The 17,038-nt window shown below is 37.8% G+C and overlaps 1 protein-coding gene across 3 annotated transcripts in view; it reads left to right on the top strand.

Annotated features, from left to right (window-relative positions):
• Positions 1-17,038, top strand: part of KDM5A (lysine demethylase 5A) — a 49,715-nt gene that overhangs the window by 4,389 nt on the left and 28,288 nt on the right. For 2 of the 3 annotated variants that reach the window (XM_030237995.2, XM_030237994.2), the window contains exons 4-10: positions 1,951-2,121; positions 2,587-2,721; positions 7,830-7,935; positions 8,493-8,581; positions 11,909-12,067; positions 14,405-14,524; positions 15,690-15,848. In XM_030237995.2, the coding sequence (XP_030093855.2) occupies positions 1,951-2,121; positions 2,587-2,721; positions 7,830-7,935; positions 8,493-8,581; positions 11,909-12,067; positions 14,405-14,524; positions 15,690-15,848 (939 nt within the window). The other variant, XM_050970217.1, reaches the window with a different exon arrangement.

Here is a 17,038-nt window from a genome sequence, read left to right as displayed (position 1 = left end):
GTCACCTTTGTTTGGATTGGTTGGATTCCATACAGCAGGTATTTATTACCTTGTATAGCTTGGATGCCCTGATGTCAGCTGGCCTCTTGATTTTTAGTTCTCCATTTTTACATGCGGTGGAGCTGCAGGAGTTTGAGGTGTTCTTTGGGAAGGCAGCAGTATGGCTGTGTGCATTTCAGCTCTGATCAACAATTCAGTAATGAATTGTTGCAGTTTCTCCTTCCTCTCTTCCAGAGGAGGTTTTTATAAACACATATCTTTGAAAATATATAATGTCATCTCCAGGAATACTTAAGGCTGGCTAGAAATGAGTATTTGCATAGTTATGTTTGGTCAACACACCAAACTTCTTTCAAAGTTTGTGTACAAGTCTCTGTTGGAATTTGGTTTTGCACTGGCAAAATAAATGTACCATTATAGACTTAACTGCCAATAAATATAAATAGGTAGATTTCTTCTTGCAGGGAAAAGACCGAAGTTCTGGTAGTTCTAGTGCTTCTAGGTTAGAGCATCAGTTTCCATTCCCCATCAAGGTTTGTTTCTCTTAAGTAAGTAAAAATGTAAATGGGTATATTTTCGTTTTAAAGAAAGTCAAGTAATTTGGAAAGTCTGGAAGGGCTGATAAAATGCAGAAAAAAAACTGATAAAGTGTCTTCCTGTATTTTTTTTTCTTTTTGTGTCTATGGTGGTTTACTGGAATATGCAGAATATCAGAGAGGTACTGAAGAATATCTAAGTCACTGTAGTGAGCTGGAACATTTCAGTTGGCTGTAGATTTGCAGCTCTGAGTTTATTTGGTTAATTACTGGCTTCTTTAGCTGTTGTTCATGTATAGATAATTTTAGAAAACAAGTTTTCTTGGAAATTTTAAAGATAAGTTGAAATTTAGGACTGGTTTCATTTTAAAAGGTTTCTCTAAAGCTTTTCTGTAAATTTGAGGAAAAATAATGATCAATATTATTATTGTTTTAAGTGTAACTCTGCGTGATTATAGGAGAAACCAGAATTCACAAATTTACTTGTCACTGTCACAGTTAGATTTCTCATTTTACCTCAGCCTCACAAGCAAACCATAAATTTCATTCCAGTAATAAAATATTTTTGCCTTAAGGTTTCCAACAGTATGTGGAACATTAGGCTTAAAATTTAGTCCTCTTGTGTGAAGAAATGCAATGCAAAACTACACTGCTGTAAAAATGATACTAGTTTGACAATAATATAAATGGAATTATTATCCATTTGTGTTTTATGTTGTTTGGCAGTGAAATTAAAAGGAATGGAGGCTGTGGAAATTTGGCCTGTGTGTTGGAGGAAGCAACTCATATGCTGTTATATTGCTTGCAGGCAAATGGTCTTGTTTTTAATTGTATATACATAGAGATGTAAGCAGTGATAGTTCTGTATGTGAATTACTGGTCTCAAACCAATTGAAGTCGTGTGTAATAACTGGGCTGAGTTGGAAGGTAAATTTACTTTTCCCTCTTTTTATAGTAGTCTCTCTTCCCTTCAGGGTTTTGTGAGAGTTCTGAGCTCCAACACTCCCTTCTGCCTGGGGTCTGTTAAAATGGGCTTTTTTGCTGACCAGACTCTGTTTTACAGCAGAGTACAAATCTGGTGAGGGTTAACTTTTCAGTTTGTTCTTATGGTAGGTTTTTTATCTTTTCCGGCACATGTTAAACCTTAACTGTTGGACTCCTCCTGTCATGGGCAGTATGCAATTTACATTTGCTAGTAAATTAAAAATCACATTAAATATATGAAGCAATACGTAAGTTATTACTTATAATAACTTACAATTTGTTATTAAAGAACATTTCAGGAAATGAAAGCTAATTTCAGGATTCTGTCACTTTTCATGGAACCTTTTAACATTTGATTGGTTTAATTGATTCTTGCTTTGTGCAAGCTGGTGAGAGCAGCTCAAAACCCTTAACTTTTTATTTATTTCAGATTGTTGCCAACAAAGGAGGCTTTGAAGTAGTGACCAAAGAGAAGAAATGGTCTAAAGTGGCGAGTCGGCTTGGCTACCTGCCAGGGAAGGGCACGGGCTCATTGCTTAAGTCTCACTATGAACGGATCCTGTATCCCTACGAGCTCTTCCAGTCTGGGGTCAGCCTCATGGTGAGATGCTTGTCTTTCATGCTATGAAGAGGGTACCCAGAAGGCACACAGAGTGCTGTGTTACTACTCCATGTGAAACTGGGACATGGGGTCAGTGCTGTTAGAAGCTCCAGCTGTGCCAACAAAGCTAGAGCCACCCTCGTAGTTATCTGTGACAGAATAGCGCTAGAAGTTGGAACGTGACCTTGTGTAGTTATTTTCTGGTAAAGGACTGAAGTCAGCCATGTTGGGAAGGAAAGCAAGGCAAAAGATTATATGCTTAATTGGAAATGTTTATTTTTCTCTTGATAACCTGCAAGCTGGGATTCGGTTTTCTTATTTGAAGGGTGAATGAATTAATTGGCCTCTTTTCCAAATGGTCTGTGTGACTTCACTTGTCCTGTTTCTTAGCAAACAGAATGATTCATAGCCTCTGGAATGATTAGCACTGCCTGACCAACAGTGTCCTGTGCTCTGCTCCTCTAGGGCATCCAAAAGCCTAACTTGGATCTTAAGGAAAAAGTGGAGGCTGAGGACCTCAGTTCAGATGCCCAAGCTTCCCCAAAGCAGGCTTCAAGGATGAATGTTATGCTGAAGAGAACCAGGCGTGTCAAATCCCAGGTATTTCTGTTGAGCAGCTCTTACAGACAGGGAACTCTTTATTTCTCCCACCACTACAGCAGCCTTTGGCTGTGGGAACCTGCTCAGGAGCAGCACTGGGAAACAGTCTTCATTTAACTGAAATCCAGAGAAATAACTCTCAGTTTGTGACTCTGAGATCTGGTTTGATACAGCATATGCACTGTTTGTGTCAGAACTTCTAGAAGTTGTTTTTTGTTTACTGACAAGTGACATAAGTACCTTGGTAAGGCATGTATCTGTGATAACAAGACAGAAAGCTGTTTGTGAGTTGATGTTAAAGCTTCTGATTGTACAAAGTTATAGAACTTTTAAAAAACATTTTAAAATATGCCCCTTAATGACATAAATGCAAATACATGTAAGTAATGCTTAATTGTGGAATTGCATGTGGGACTAACTATCTCAAGCTGGGCAGGCAGTTCTTCTGAAGAACTGAAACAGATGTGTGAGGAGATGATCAGTGATGGCTGGAAATATGTAGGAGTCCTACAGTTTTTTCTGCTGAAAAGCAGTTTAGCAGTTTCCTTCTGAATTACAGGTGTTATAGGAATTTCTAATATTCTAGTAGGTGATATTAACTCCTGGGTGATACCTCTGAGGAAATCTGAGTTCAGACTGAATCACCACCATTTGAAATTCCTGTCTTACTGAAAATAATTGTGGGGTATTGCCCTGATGGCTCTGTTGCACTATTTAAATCAGGCCTTCCCCTTCTGACAGAGATACTCCTTGCAGGCAGCATCCTGAGGCTTTTCACATGAAGTCTGGTGGCTCTCTGGTGGCTCATCAGCAGAGCGTGGGTGAAAGCTGGATTTATATGCAACCAGCTTCCTACTTGCTTCACTGTTCTAGACTTAGCTCCAGCACCACAAGGTTTTTTCAAATGCTCTTTAACTGCCTTTATTTTTTTTTTTTTTACAATGCACCTTTCTTGTCAAAGAGGTATTTGAGTATCCTTTATAGTTTTTTGCCTTCTTCTCTGATGGTTTAGACTGAATTGTCTTTTTTAGGGTGTTTTCTCAGCTTGCTAAAGCTGACTTGAAGTTATTTGTCATAACCATATAGCAGTGCATCACACAAGCAGTCCCAGGCTTGTTGATCTTCCCAGATCTCCCAAACAAAGTATTGGTAGTGAGCTATCCAGAAAATCTGAGAGTGCTACAGGAACTTCAGCAGTCATTTGCTATGTGGAATTCTTCTTTAGATTTGAATGAATCTTATGGTGAAATGCCAGTATGTCCTTTTTCTCACACAGGGTGTAAAAGTGTCACTGTTTTTTCAAGGTCCTGGGGGATCTTTTTTCCTGCTGATTTCAGTAGAATAATAACACTTATAATTTCTCCATTTTGGAAGGATGATTCTTTGGTGATCCTGGCGCTGTAAAGCTGTTTCACTTTGTTTGAAGGGCCTGCAATTCGGAGATAAGAGATAATTTTATTTAGATAATCTGCAAAAATTATATATATTTAAATGCCTTTTATTAGGCTTGTAGCCATGTTATCTTTTAAGCATTGCAGTTATTAAAATGGCTGAAGTGAGTTCTTGAATACAGGAAAAACTCATCCTACTTGCACACACAGGAGAAGTAGGTTTTGGCTCTGTTGGAAGCTGTGTATAACTATCTTAAGTCATCCCTGGAGCAGCATTTAGAGACACATTTTTCCTCAGTATCCAGAAATGGTAGCAGTGTAAATAAATATCTGAGAACATGGAGACATTGTTCCAGATTTCAGTGCACCTTTTTATTGTGGACAGGACTCTGTTTATTGTCTGAAAGGCATACCTGGAATTGGACCAGAGGTTATCTAAACAATCTTTAGAGAGCCAGTAATATGCAAGTAATGTAAAAACCTACTAAATAAATGTCATTCTGCTCTAGCTGAAACATCTGAATGATTTGTGTGTAGTGTGCCAAGTAGTCCAGTGCCTGGTTAGTGAGCAGGGATAATTCCACAGACCTCTGCAGATCCTTAGATCTTTTCCAAGTGCTGGAAGTAGTTTCCAAAGATCCTCTGCATCTTCTGTACATAACTTACCTTAGAATGGGCAATTAATAATTATGAATATAGTATTCAGAAATTACTGAAATAGAGAAACATCTTCAGCAGTGGAAGGGGGTGAGAGACTTTGAAAAAGCAAATTTCAGGATTTTTCGAGAACATGAAAAATGAAAGAAAATAGGGAATGGGTGTCCTCCTCTGTGAAGCATAGCTTGAGAATATTTGGATACTATAATCAAATGTCAGTTGAAAACATTGTCTCTGAATAGGAAGGGAATCATTAGATGGTGAGTGATTATGTTCAGAAAATAAACTTCATGCTTTATTCTCTCTTTTCTCTGAAGAAAGCTTTCACAAATAAAAGCTGGAGAAAAGCAGCTGATTTCCTAAAGGCTTGTAAAGAAAATGACAATAAAAAGTAAATTAATTGAGATTAGGAAAAGAGCATATCCTTAAGGAAGTCTTAAATTTAGGAGAATACTTTCTTAGGAAAGGGTAGTGGTATCTTCATAGATGATCTCTTAGGGTGTATTTTAGCTGACAAGGGATTTGTCTAATGAGGCTATGTCATGGTGATTTCTGGTAAAGAATTGCAGTACTGGAACAAAAAGTGCTGTTTTCTCAGAGGATATTAACTTGCTGTCCAGAGAATTTTCTTTAAAACAATTCTAAGTAATATATCTGCTTTCAGCTTTCCTTATGATTGCAGAATAGCACAGTAAAATAAGCATCAGGGTTTTTTTGCTTGAAAGATTTCTTTCCATGTCAATAACTGTGAAACACAATAACTCTGGGAGATGCTGACAAATGTCCCAAACATGTAAATATTTTGGTTACTGGTTGTAACCATTGTAGTCTTGTGTGTTGGGGGTGGAGGAGTGGGGCTGCAAATCTTTCAGAATTGATGAGGGGTGAAACAAGAGAACAGTGAGTGAATCCGGTGTAACTGCATTGTGTTATTAGGCTTGGCCCATATACAAGAAAAGCCCTTGGCTTGTACTTTCAGTTGAGAAGGTAAAAGACACAGTCTGTATCCTTCAGGACAAAAAGATAAGAGCAGAATCACTATTTAATCAAGTTCATTTCACTTACATAGAGAAAATATAGTGCAAAAGTGAGCTGGAGTTTTGTGTTGTTAGCAGTGAGAGAACAGCCAGGAATGCATGATTGCTGCTGCTTCCATGCACTCACAGTTGTGAGTTTGGCAGTTTTTTACAGTCTTAAAGGACACAGCAGAAAAATGCTTAGTGGGGCTTCTGAATACTTCTGATACTTTAAGTATCAATACCTGGTCAGTGTTTGTGAGGTTATATAGGAATCTGATTTTTTTCATCTTTCAGTATGCAAACTGTTCTTTTCCAAAACTCTGTAGCTCTTTCCACCTGAGCTGAATGGATTTCATCCTCTAAAGTTTAATGGTACCCAAGTAAATCTGAGCCAAGGAGTTATGAAAATATATTTAGGTAATGTATTTTTAAACTAAGCTGCTGTAAAACTTTCTTGCTGCGTGTTAATGATTTTGCTTTTATCAAATATGATAATAAAATTATTTTTCATCTCTCTCTGAGAAAACTATCTTTGGTCACAATAGTAGGAGAAATTGTGGAGATTGTTGTTGAAATGATGTCAGGTGCTATTAGTTGAGGGAATGGTTGAGTTGTTAATGAATTTCAAATGGAAAATGGGGAAGTAGGAAGTCTCTGGTGTGTTTCCTTATGGTTTGTTTGCCAAAAAGTGAGGAATTGGTGAGGAAAAATTTTCATGGTTGCACAGTGGACTTACAAAGTTGGTCACATATTAAGTGCAAATAATTTAATAGCAACATATAAATGTTCAAAATAAGAATATGAGCAGTGATTAGGTTGGAAAGATGCCTGTTAGCGTAATGCATACCCAGTTCAGTGGGAATAGGGACTGTAAATATCACTAAAAATTCCTTAGAGTAATAATGCATAGGGAACTATATCTTCAAATGTCTTCTGGAAGCAAGAAAAACAACTGATTAAGGCAGAAGATTCATCTTTTTAAATGTTTATTAGCAGTGTATTAGAATTTATGTTAAACACCATTTTAGAAGATTTTTTGGGGGGTTTTTTAATAATTGATTTATGACTTCAAAAGCATGTCACCCCAAGGGACAGGCATGAGATATCAGGCCCTAACTTTGAAAACTAACAGATGAAGTATTATTAGGAAGCTAACTGAAGAGTAACTTCTTTAAAATTACATGCCCACCTTTAAAATTGATAGTCTTGCTGAGATCTTTTAAGATCAGTGGATTTCAGAAGGAAGTTTTTGAACAGTGAGAACTTAGTGGCCTTCTATACCACATCAGAGAGATTTTTCTAAGTGTAAGGAGGCAGCATAAAGAAAAATGCCAAGGTAATTGTTACAGATAAAAGCAGAATATTTTCTTCTTTTTGTTGTTAGGTTAGTGGTAGTGATGTGAGAAAATGAGGTAGGTCAGTAATGGGAAACAGGAAGATGTTCATTAGAGCAGAACACTTCAGGAAACATCGCTGGCAGGGGCATGGAGCTGTCACCAAATGGGTCTTTTTACTTCTGATTTTTGAGCTTGCAACATGAATAGCTGTGATCTAAATTGTACTCACAACATTTCATCACAAATAAGCTCAGAAGCAGCCAAGCTTAAGGAAGTTGGTTGGAACTCATTGGTGTCCTGTGGATGTATCTACTCAGGGAAGCAGATAAGGAAATCCTGTTGAAACTGCATTAAAATCTAGGCACTTGACTGAATCATAGTGATTTTGGAAAAAGTTGCTCTGGCAGTCCTATTATCTTTTGCAAAATGTCAAACCTAGTTCTTTTATTTGGTGTAGAGGTCACTTCTTGTAGTTGATTTGGAATATTAGATGGGAAATAATTTGGAAATTTGGGACAAAAATTCTCTCTTGTACTCCATTTGCATATGTTCATTGCCTTTAGGGACAGAAAATCATATCTTTTCAGGCCTGCTTCTTTTGATGAGCACATATTCTGGGAGAGTGGAATAGAAAGAAATTGTGAAGAAACCTGGAGGGGAAATATTGGTGGTTTGTGCTGATGTGGTTTTGTGTTTATTTTTAGGCAGAGGCTGGAGAAATGAGTAGAAACACCGAACTAAAGAAGCTGCAGATCTTTGGAGCTGGACCCAAGATGATGGGACTGGCATTGGGAGCAAAGGATAAAGAGGGTAATTAAATCTTGGGCTCTTAGCTTTCTGTGAGTTCTTTGCTTTCAGTGAGACTGTTAAATCTTCCTGAATGTCTCTAGAGACAGTATTAAAAAGAAGGCAAATGAAAACTGGAAGAAGAAAGCTAAGTATTCTAGGGTTTCATTCACTAGAGATTTACAGAGTGCTTCATATAACTTGGCAGAGTTTCAGCTCTTTATGTATTATATAGTAGCAATAACAATTAAGCAGCTGTTCCTTGAACTGAGTGACTGAAAGGGGAAGCAGGATTTAAAAGTACTGAAACTGATCCTGCCAGGAAAGTGCACAACTTAGGTGTTTAATTCACTGTTTTTCATGAGGCCATTGGGATCACCTGTGAGGATAAGCAAAAGATGTTTTTCCTAATCCCTGTTGATTTCAGATTGTCCAGATATAACGTGACATTTTTGCTTTCTTTGGACTGTTAAGTAGTTTCTGATCTGAAAGGCAGGGTGCAGGCTGAATGTCTGGTGTTTTTACAACTGAAGTCTGTCTTGATGTCACATGAACAGCATTTAACTTGATTTTCCCTCAAGATGAGGTGACGCGAAGGCGCAAGGGAACCCGATCAGAGGCGTTTGGGATGCAGATGAGGCAGCGCAAAGGAACTCTCTCCGTCAACTTTGTAAGTCTGATGCCTTTGCTGTGGTTTCTGATAGAGAGGACTTGGTTGATTTAATAAGATCTTTCTTTTTCCTCTAAAAGAACCCCCACCCCTCCAGAGAGATGAATGAATGTGTGCTGCAGCAGATGATACTGTTAGGGGAAGAAAGAACAGTATTTTGAAAAACAATCTGTGATCAAGGCTTTTGTTTGCATCTTTTGGACAGGAAAGCTGTTGCAGTGTGAAGCTTTTTGCTGATCATACTTGCTACAAGCTTGAATGCCTTCAGTAGTTCAGTTTGTTAGAACTCCCCTTACTAGAACAACTATAATAATGCTGCTTTTCCTTAGAAGAGATTCTGAGGTGCTCCACTACTTCAGGAGTTTGTTTTTAGCAATTCCCATCTTGTGTCTTAATTTTCCTATTCAAATTCGAAACAGAAAAGACATTTAGTTCTCTGATGTTTGTCCATGGAAAAGCAATGTACAGTGCCTTTCATAGAATGTGACTTCCTACTTTTAAAGTGTCCTAACTTAACGTGTGTGTGCAGCCATGAATGAAGAGCTGTGCTTTTATTGTCTAAAGAATTACTCTTCACTAAGAATTCAGCTGTTCCTTTTTTTTTTTTTCTCTTAGCCTGAGAACACTTACAAAGCTTATCTTAAATTTCAACCATGGAAGGCCAAGGCAACCTAAAGCCTCTAGTAATCACATTTTTATATGGGGGGGGAAAGTGGAAGAATTTGGGTATTTAGAAACCAGATCACTGTGCCATTGCAGATCAGTTAGGATTTGTGTGACTTGAATATTTTCAGTTGTGCTACTACTTCTGAGTATATGGCTTTCCTAGGCCATGTAAACTTGATAATTTTGACTGTGATTTAATTTTAAAATATTTTGTGTCGTCTCTTGGGGTTTTTTTTATGGAGCACTGTATTTGTAAGAGAAAACGAAAATGCTCTGACAACAGAACTGTTTTGAAACTGTATTGCTATAACTCTAATATCTTGAAATTCTGGGACTTAGTACTATTTGGTTCCGCACTTTTTTTTTAATACTTGGACAAGAAATGCATCACACACTGGTGATGCATTTACCTCCTACAACACTGGACTGAAAAATATTGTGGTGCACTTTTGTGTATATTTCTCCATCATTTATTTATCTTTATTTTTTTAAAGTGCTAACTGTGAAATTGATTTCATGTGGTGAATTGTTGCAGTAAGGTAGAAAAATCATAAATAAAAGCTTCATAAAATCAATCCTGCTTTCCTGGAAATCAGTGTCTGCCCTTGTCAGAGTTAGCATTTTGCAAGTTTCCGTGTGAAAGCAATCCTCCTGTTGTGAGCCATTTGTTAACATAATAATCTATTCCTGGGTAAAAAAATACCCTGCACCTGCACAAACTGTTTTTGCACTGTTAGATAGAAAAATGAAAATTATCTTTCACAAACAACTGTCCTTGCACATAGACACTGAGAATTTGAGTGACCAATCAATGCAGAGTAACAATTTGTTACTAACCAATAAAAGTAATTGGCAAGAAAACTACTAACCCGTTGGAGTCCCACAAGAGGTTTATAAAACTGTGTAAAAAGGAGTTATGTGGATAAAGAATGGCCTTTTACCACCATGAAGTAAATGGAGTACAGTGTAATTCACTCCCATTGTGAATTACTAACTGGGAGATGAAATACACCTTTTTATCTCCTCCCCTGATGCATATAATTATATATCATCTTAATCCTATACTGTTTTATTACATGGTTAGCAGGACTTTTTGTGTTACTGCATTATCACAGGTCTGCTTGTTGTGAATATCCATTTCAGTGCAGTTTTTCTATTTGCCACATCATCACTTATGCTAACATAGAGGTTGCATATGTTAGTAGGAATTTAGAGAGAAGGTATTACCAGTGAGAGGTAGCTAGTGAGGACCACAAAAAACTTAGGATTGTCATTTTCATGCATTGCTAAGTTTAGGGAAGGGAATATGAAAGTGCTTGCTGAGGTACCCTCCCTTCCTTCTATGTAGTTGCAACAAAAGCAGCTGGTTTGTTGCTTTGGACAGACATAATGTTCCATGAGGGTGAGTGCATGGATTTCTGTTTTTGAAGGGGAAAAGGATATGCCTCTGAGTAGAGCTGCATTATTTTTTAAAATAGTTTCTTAAGAAACCTGAGCAGTCTCCTTAAGAAGTATATTACTGCATAGCTGGGAGGTTGCATACTTAACTAGGCCACTGTAACTGGAGATGAGTTTGTCATTAACTATTTAATCCACCCGAGCCTAATCAGCTGAAGTGCACATGTTTTTGTGACATGTTGATTAAATTAACAGACCCCAGCAAACACAGCCCCACCTCTTCTGGTGTTACTTTGAGCTGTGGGAAGGAAATAAACACAGCCTGAATTGCCAGGGGCTGGTGGAAGTAGTAGCAGAATTTGGAGTAGGTGTCATTCATGAAGTTCATGCTGTTAGTAGAAATTTTTACTGAAGGTAATTTTTTTTCAAAGATAATGTAATACCCGTTCAGAGTTTTAATACCCAGGTTTTTACAGTTTAGATTGTTACACTTCTTCAGTATTATATTAAATGCTTCTATTAATTAAGGTTCTTTGCACTCTACAGGAAGCTAGAGCAAAGAAAATTTGAAATCTCCTCATATGGTTTTCTCTCGCCCCAGAGAATGTCTTCCAGTCTTTGTTGTTCTTTTTAAGAGAGACTCTTGAGCAACTTTCAAAAACTGTTTGCTGTTGTATATTAATACTTCTCTCTTATCATTCAGAGTTTTTATTCTTTGCTTTGGAAAAAATGAGAAAGAAGTTGGTACTTTTACATGTTGTTTCCTTTGCTTCTTCATGAATTTTTAGATTGAAATCTGTAGGTTTGTGGATTTTATGATCTCTTTTTCATTGCAAAGATACCACTGTACTGTTGCAAGTGATGATGTGAGTATTTCTGAAATACCTTTTTGAGATTTTCCTTAGCCATGCAGTCTTTATAGAGATTGAGTTGAAATTGTTTTCCATGATTAGAGGGCTGAAGAGAGGGACTTCAAAAAACTTTTGCCTCAGAATAATATGAGTGAGGTGCTGCCTGAGTTAGATAGCAAAAGATAGTCCAACTGAACTGGATAATTATTTTTCAGCACACAAAGTCCTCCTGTCCCCTGCACAAAGTGCTGCTTTGGGAATGAAACAGAAGCTCTCCTTATCAATACTTCTCAAAAACCAGGGTTGATGATCATGTATTGGACTTCAGAATATCATCCTTTGTTCCTTAGCTTGAGTAAGGCAGGATTAAAAACTTCTTGTAACCTTTTTCTTTTTTTTTTCCCCTTCACAGGTTGATCTCTATGTTTGCTTATTTTGTGGTAGAGGAAACAACGAGGATAAACTGCTACTGTGTGATGGATGTGATGACAGCTATCACACTTTCTGCTTGATTCCTCCTCTTCCTGATGTCCCCAAGGGTGACTGGAGGTGTCCAAAGTGTGTTGCTGAGGTACAATTCAAGAACTACTGAAGCTTTGTAGTGTACTTGTGTACCTGGAAAGATCAGAAGAAGAGCAGTTCTATCCATGTAGAATGCATAGTTTGTTTTGGAATATTGCCAAGATGAGCCTTGCATTTTGGTTGATGAGCCATAAGGTGAGAGAGCTCTTTCTAGAGCTTGGGCATAACCTTTGTTTATGATGTGGCTGTGACAGGTAACAATTTGACCTTGGTATATTAAAAGCTGAAACTCAGTTTGGTAATCTGGAAATGTGAAATTAGGGGTAAGAACTAGGGTTATAATGGGTGTTTCCACATAATGATGACACAATTTGTAAACTATGAAGTAAATAAACTATGAAATTTAGGCATAACAGGGAGCTTTGATTATTGGAAAGGCATTATAGCATTGTTCAGAATGGCCTGTAGCAGAAAGTGAAAAAACTAATTTCAAGTTCTTTTGTAGCTGTTTTAGATTTGGTTTAGTCTAAAAAAGGAACTGCTCAGGCTCTGAAAGTGGAAGCTAGTTGAATTTCATCACTCAAAAAAGAACAACTATCCATTTCTAAGAACAGACAGTAAACGTCACTTGGTTGCTTTGGTATTTGTCTTAAGGAAAATTTTGCAAGCTCAGAAAGTTGGTAGATGGAGGATTCAGAGAAAGAAGCTTACTGTTTGTAACTCTGTGATTACAAGAATGGCTTTCACTCTTGGGGCTGTGTTGTTTCCAAAAGGAGCAGTTGTGCACACACACATTTATAGCCCCACTTCCCCCCATGCCCTTGTGCAGTGCTGGCTGCTGCTGGTTCCTTTCTGGTAGTGTTTGCAGAGTTGTGCAGCCACAGGAGCTGGAGCAGTTCACTCCTCCAACCCTTCACTGGGAGATGAGGTTGTCAGATGAACTCAGGCAAATGCTGCTTAAAGAAAGGTGGAAATTCATAGCTACAGGCAAGGGAAGAGATGAAATGTTTCATTTGGGCTGCTGCTCAGAGAGTGGATTAACCTACTTCTTTATTTTCTCTTAAGATGGAGCAATAAAGAAGAATTAGGAAACTGCATCAATCTAATATGGAGTTAATTTAGAGACTATGGTAGTAAATAGAGTGGTTACAACAGTTCAAGAATGTGGAAACTCAAGAAATTTCAGTATTGCTAGTAAAAACAGGAATAGCTGTTACTCAAGAAAAAAAAATGCAAGCAGAGACAAACCCAGGGAAGATAAGGTGTCATGTAATTTTTTACTAGCAAATGATACAGAAAATATTTGACAAGTTTTGGAAAGGCTTTGGAAGTAAGAGGTAGGAGAAAACACATTAATGTGTACTGGAAAGAAACAAGTAACATCAAAAAGATGTTTGAAGTATTCACTAGTACTTTTAGCCTCAGTTTTTACTTTAGATGTTAATTATGCACAGATCCTTAATGTAATTTTACAGCAGGGTACTGGAACAGAAGCTGAGAAGAATAGGGTAAGGGCTCTTTATATGTATTTAGGTCAACACTGTTGGACAGTGTTCACAGATGTTGTAGATTCTCTGTCACAGGCTCCATTTAACAACCCCTTTGATACATGTTGAGAAGAGGCTAAGGATAGTTCCTGTTGAAAAAAACCCTAACTACTGGTGAATTAATTTCCAGTCCAGTTTCTTTGACTGAAAAACTGACTATTGGATATATTGAACACAAAGATGATGTAAAAGTGTCTTGTATATATAAACATGGTGACAGTTCCAAAGGAGCTGAGAAGACACATTAAAAATGAGTGGGGAAAGGAGCTGAAATGTGCACCAATATTTTTTCATTTTTAGGATGAATGGAGATAGAACAGGGAAGGACTTGGAGATTTTCTGTCAGATGGGCCATGTCTGTTGTTGGCTGTGCTGCCCTGTTCTAATTTCCTTTTTCCTCTTCCCTATGATATATTTTCATGGTGTCAAATCTATTGATGATTTGCTGACTTGATGAGGCTGAAACACTTGGGGGGTTTGTTCCTGTGCAGTTATTCTGCAGGTGCTTGAATCCAGTGTGTCTGCAGAAATGTCCTGTGGCTGTCTAATCATCTTGTGCACAGTCTTGCTTTGTGGCTGGCAGCAGTAGGTGATGAAATGTAGCTTTGGAGAGGAAAGCAGAAGTGTGGAGCCCTGGGGTTGCAGTGTTAGATTAGCTTCTGTGCCGTTAATTCTGGCCTGTTTCCTTTGTGGTGTGACTGCCTGGGCTGGAAAAGTCTCAAAACTGGTAGCTCATTGTGCTGGGTAAGAACTCAGATGGACACTAGGGCTTCTTGCTAAAAACGTAACTGTGTCAGAGTCTGCTGCAGGGAACAATATTTCTATGTTCTGTCTCCTAGGAATGCAACAAACCCCGAGAGGCCTTTGGATTTGAACAAGCTGTCAGGGAATATACTCTCCAGAGCTTTGGTGAAATGGCTGATAACTTCAAGTCTGATTATTTCAACATGCCAGTCCATGTGAGTTTCAGCTTTTGGTGGGATTCCTTGTAAGGGAAAAAGAGAAGAGGTTTCAGCTGGTCTTGGATTTTTGCTAAGACATCTTAGCCTTGTTTAAAGAGGCACCATAAGCTTCAAACATGTAAACAAATTATTTAGCTTGCTGGCATCTGGTCTCATTTCGACTTCATTTCACCCTTTCTCTGCAGTGGGCAGACATTTTTATTGCTTGTGTTAGAGTATACTGTACTGGGCACAATCTAGTTGATGTTCTTGCCCTTTTTTGATAAACTGGACTAAGTATCTTGCTCATTTGGCATAGGGACCCTTTTCCTGCCCTCCCTATGCCTTTTGTCTTGGTTTAGTTTGTCCAGAGGATAAATCTTTGTTTTTCTTCGTCTTACAGTATTTTCTTGTAGACAAGTCAATAGGCTGAATCTGTCTGCTTATCACAGGTTTTGGGTTTTTTGGGGTTTTTTTTTTTTGTTTTGTTTTTTTTTTTTTGTTTTTTGTTTTTTTTTTTTTTTTGTTACGCATCACAGCAGCATTTTTCAAACTAGAATTTCTGCTTTGGCACAGTTCCACTGTCCTGTGGACTGCATGCAGCCCCAAGGTCTTCCTCCTCTCGTGGTTCTTTGGCAATTTATAGACATTCTTGCTAAAGCCTCTACCTTTTAAGGATTTAAATTAATTTAATCCTTTTAAAGGATTCCAGTTTATGAGACAACTTTGGGACATGGAACAAAGCTTACTTTGAGTAAGCTTCGTAAATGAATACATGTAAGAGTAATGATCAGTTATATGAAGATCAAAACCAGATCCTGAACACAGTTTTATATGTGAATTTCCTTTCTGTTGTTCAGAAATCCTGGTCATTATCCTCTGAAATAGTTTGGAATTTGTGTGCTGGTTTGTTCTTTGCTGCTTGATTTCTGCTGGCTGTCTCCTCTTCCCCCTGTGTTTTGCTGTATGTCTGGTGATTCCATTTTCCTTTGTTTATTCCTTTTCTGTGAAACATTCCAGCCACTGTGGAGGAATACAGACCCTAACTATGAATTTGAAGAGATGGAGGGGAGAGGGGGAGTGACTTTGGTGTATGAAAATTAATGGGGAGTTAATAGTGATTTATTGCTTGAATGATAATTTTTGTTATCTGCACATACCATAACCTCTCTTCTGCTTTCAGATGGTTCCTACTGAGCTGGTAGAAAAAGAATTCTGGAGATTAGTGAGCAGCATAGAAGAAGATGTTATTGTGGAATATGGGGCTGATATCTCATCCAAGGACTTTGGGAGTGGCTTCCCAGTGAAGGATGGCCGACGAAAGCTGATGCCAGAGGAGGAGGTGAGGAACAGGATGTACAAACTGACCCCATTCTTTGCTCTGTGTAAGATTTCACATAAGGACTTTAAGTCAGAAATCAATGTGGATTTTTTAATGAAGAAATTGTTTCAGGCTTTTACATTCCTTTTGAGCAGGGCATTAACCTGATATTTGAGGTTATTTTACAGATCTGGTTGCTGATGACCAAGTTCTGCTTCATGATTTAAGTCACACCTGTTTTCTATCACTTAGTCTTAGCAGGCAAAGATGTTCAAGTTGTTGCAGTTTGAATATGAGAAGACTCTTTAATATTTTTTCTTTGTTGTTCCAAACCTTTTCATTATAGAGTTAGTTACAGAAACATAATTCTGTCCTCCTTAGGATGTTCTTAATGAGTGAAACAAACTAATTGGATTTAGCTTGTTTCTCTGTGTGTACTGTAATAATGTAGATACAGCATTCAGTTATAAAAAATTCTATCAAGATCATCTGGTAAGTGTATTACCTATTTTCCCTCAGACCTTACTGTAGCAAAGCAATTTTTTTGCTGCTTGTATGCTGAAATTCAGATGTAGGGAAGGTGTGGTTTCCTGATTTCACAGCCCCAAATCAATTTATACTGCTCACTGAAAGATGTAATCCTGTTCACTATCATTTTCCACCTCTTCCTGTGTGTACCTTTGTTGGCTATGCTGTGACTTTGTAGCTGCTTAGTAAGTCAGCCCTGATACTTCTATTTGTATGAAGGTAGTCACTTAAAACATTTCTTAATGAGATCACTTAAATCTGACTCACTGCAATGTCTTTGTAGTGTCAGAGCAGAGGAAACAGCAGCAATGTTTGGCTGAACTGAGGGTCTGACTAGTCCTTTCAGCAGCTTTGGGATATATCTAAAATTCCAATCAATCTGTGCTTACAGCTTTTGTGGAAAGTAAATGAATGCTAAAGCACAGTAGTGGGCTTTTAAGGCTGTCTGGATTATTGTTTTTCTGAACAAATTGTGTGTATTTGAAAGTAAAGGTGAGAGTGCTTAACAGGTAATGCTGTCCTCTCAGAAATGAGTGTGCAGGAATTTCTTCCCTTGAGAAAACTTTCTAAAGTAATCTGTACACTAGATAATATAAAGTGCAGCATGGTAAAATGGATGTTAAACAACGCTGAAATAGTAACATAAGATTCACTGTGTTGTTTTTACAATTTTAAGTGGTCCT

This window comes from Serinus canaria, chromosome 1A, assembly GCF_022539315.1.
Source record: "Serinus canaria isolate serCan28SL12 chromosome 1A, serCan2020, whole genome shotgun sequence".
In the NCBI taxonomy this organism is placed as follows: Eukaryota; Metazoa; Chordata; class Aves; order Passeriformes; family Fringillidae; genus Serinus; species Serinus canaria.
The sequence above is the reverse complement of the archived record's forward strand: the minus strand, read 5'-3'. Positions and strand labels throughout refer to the sequence as shown.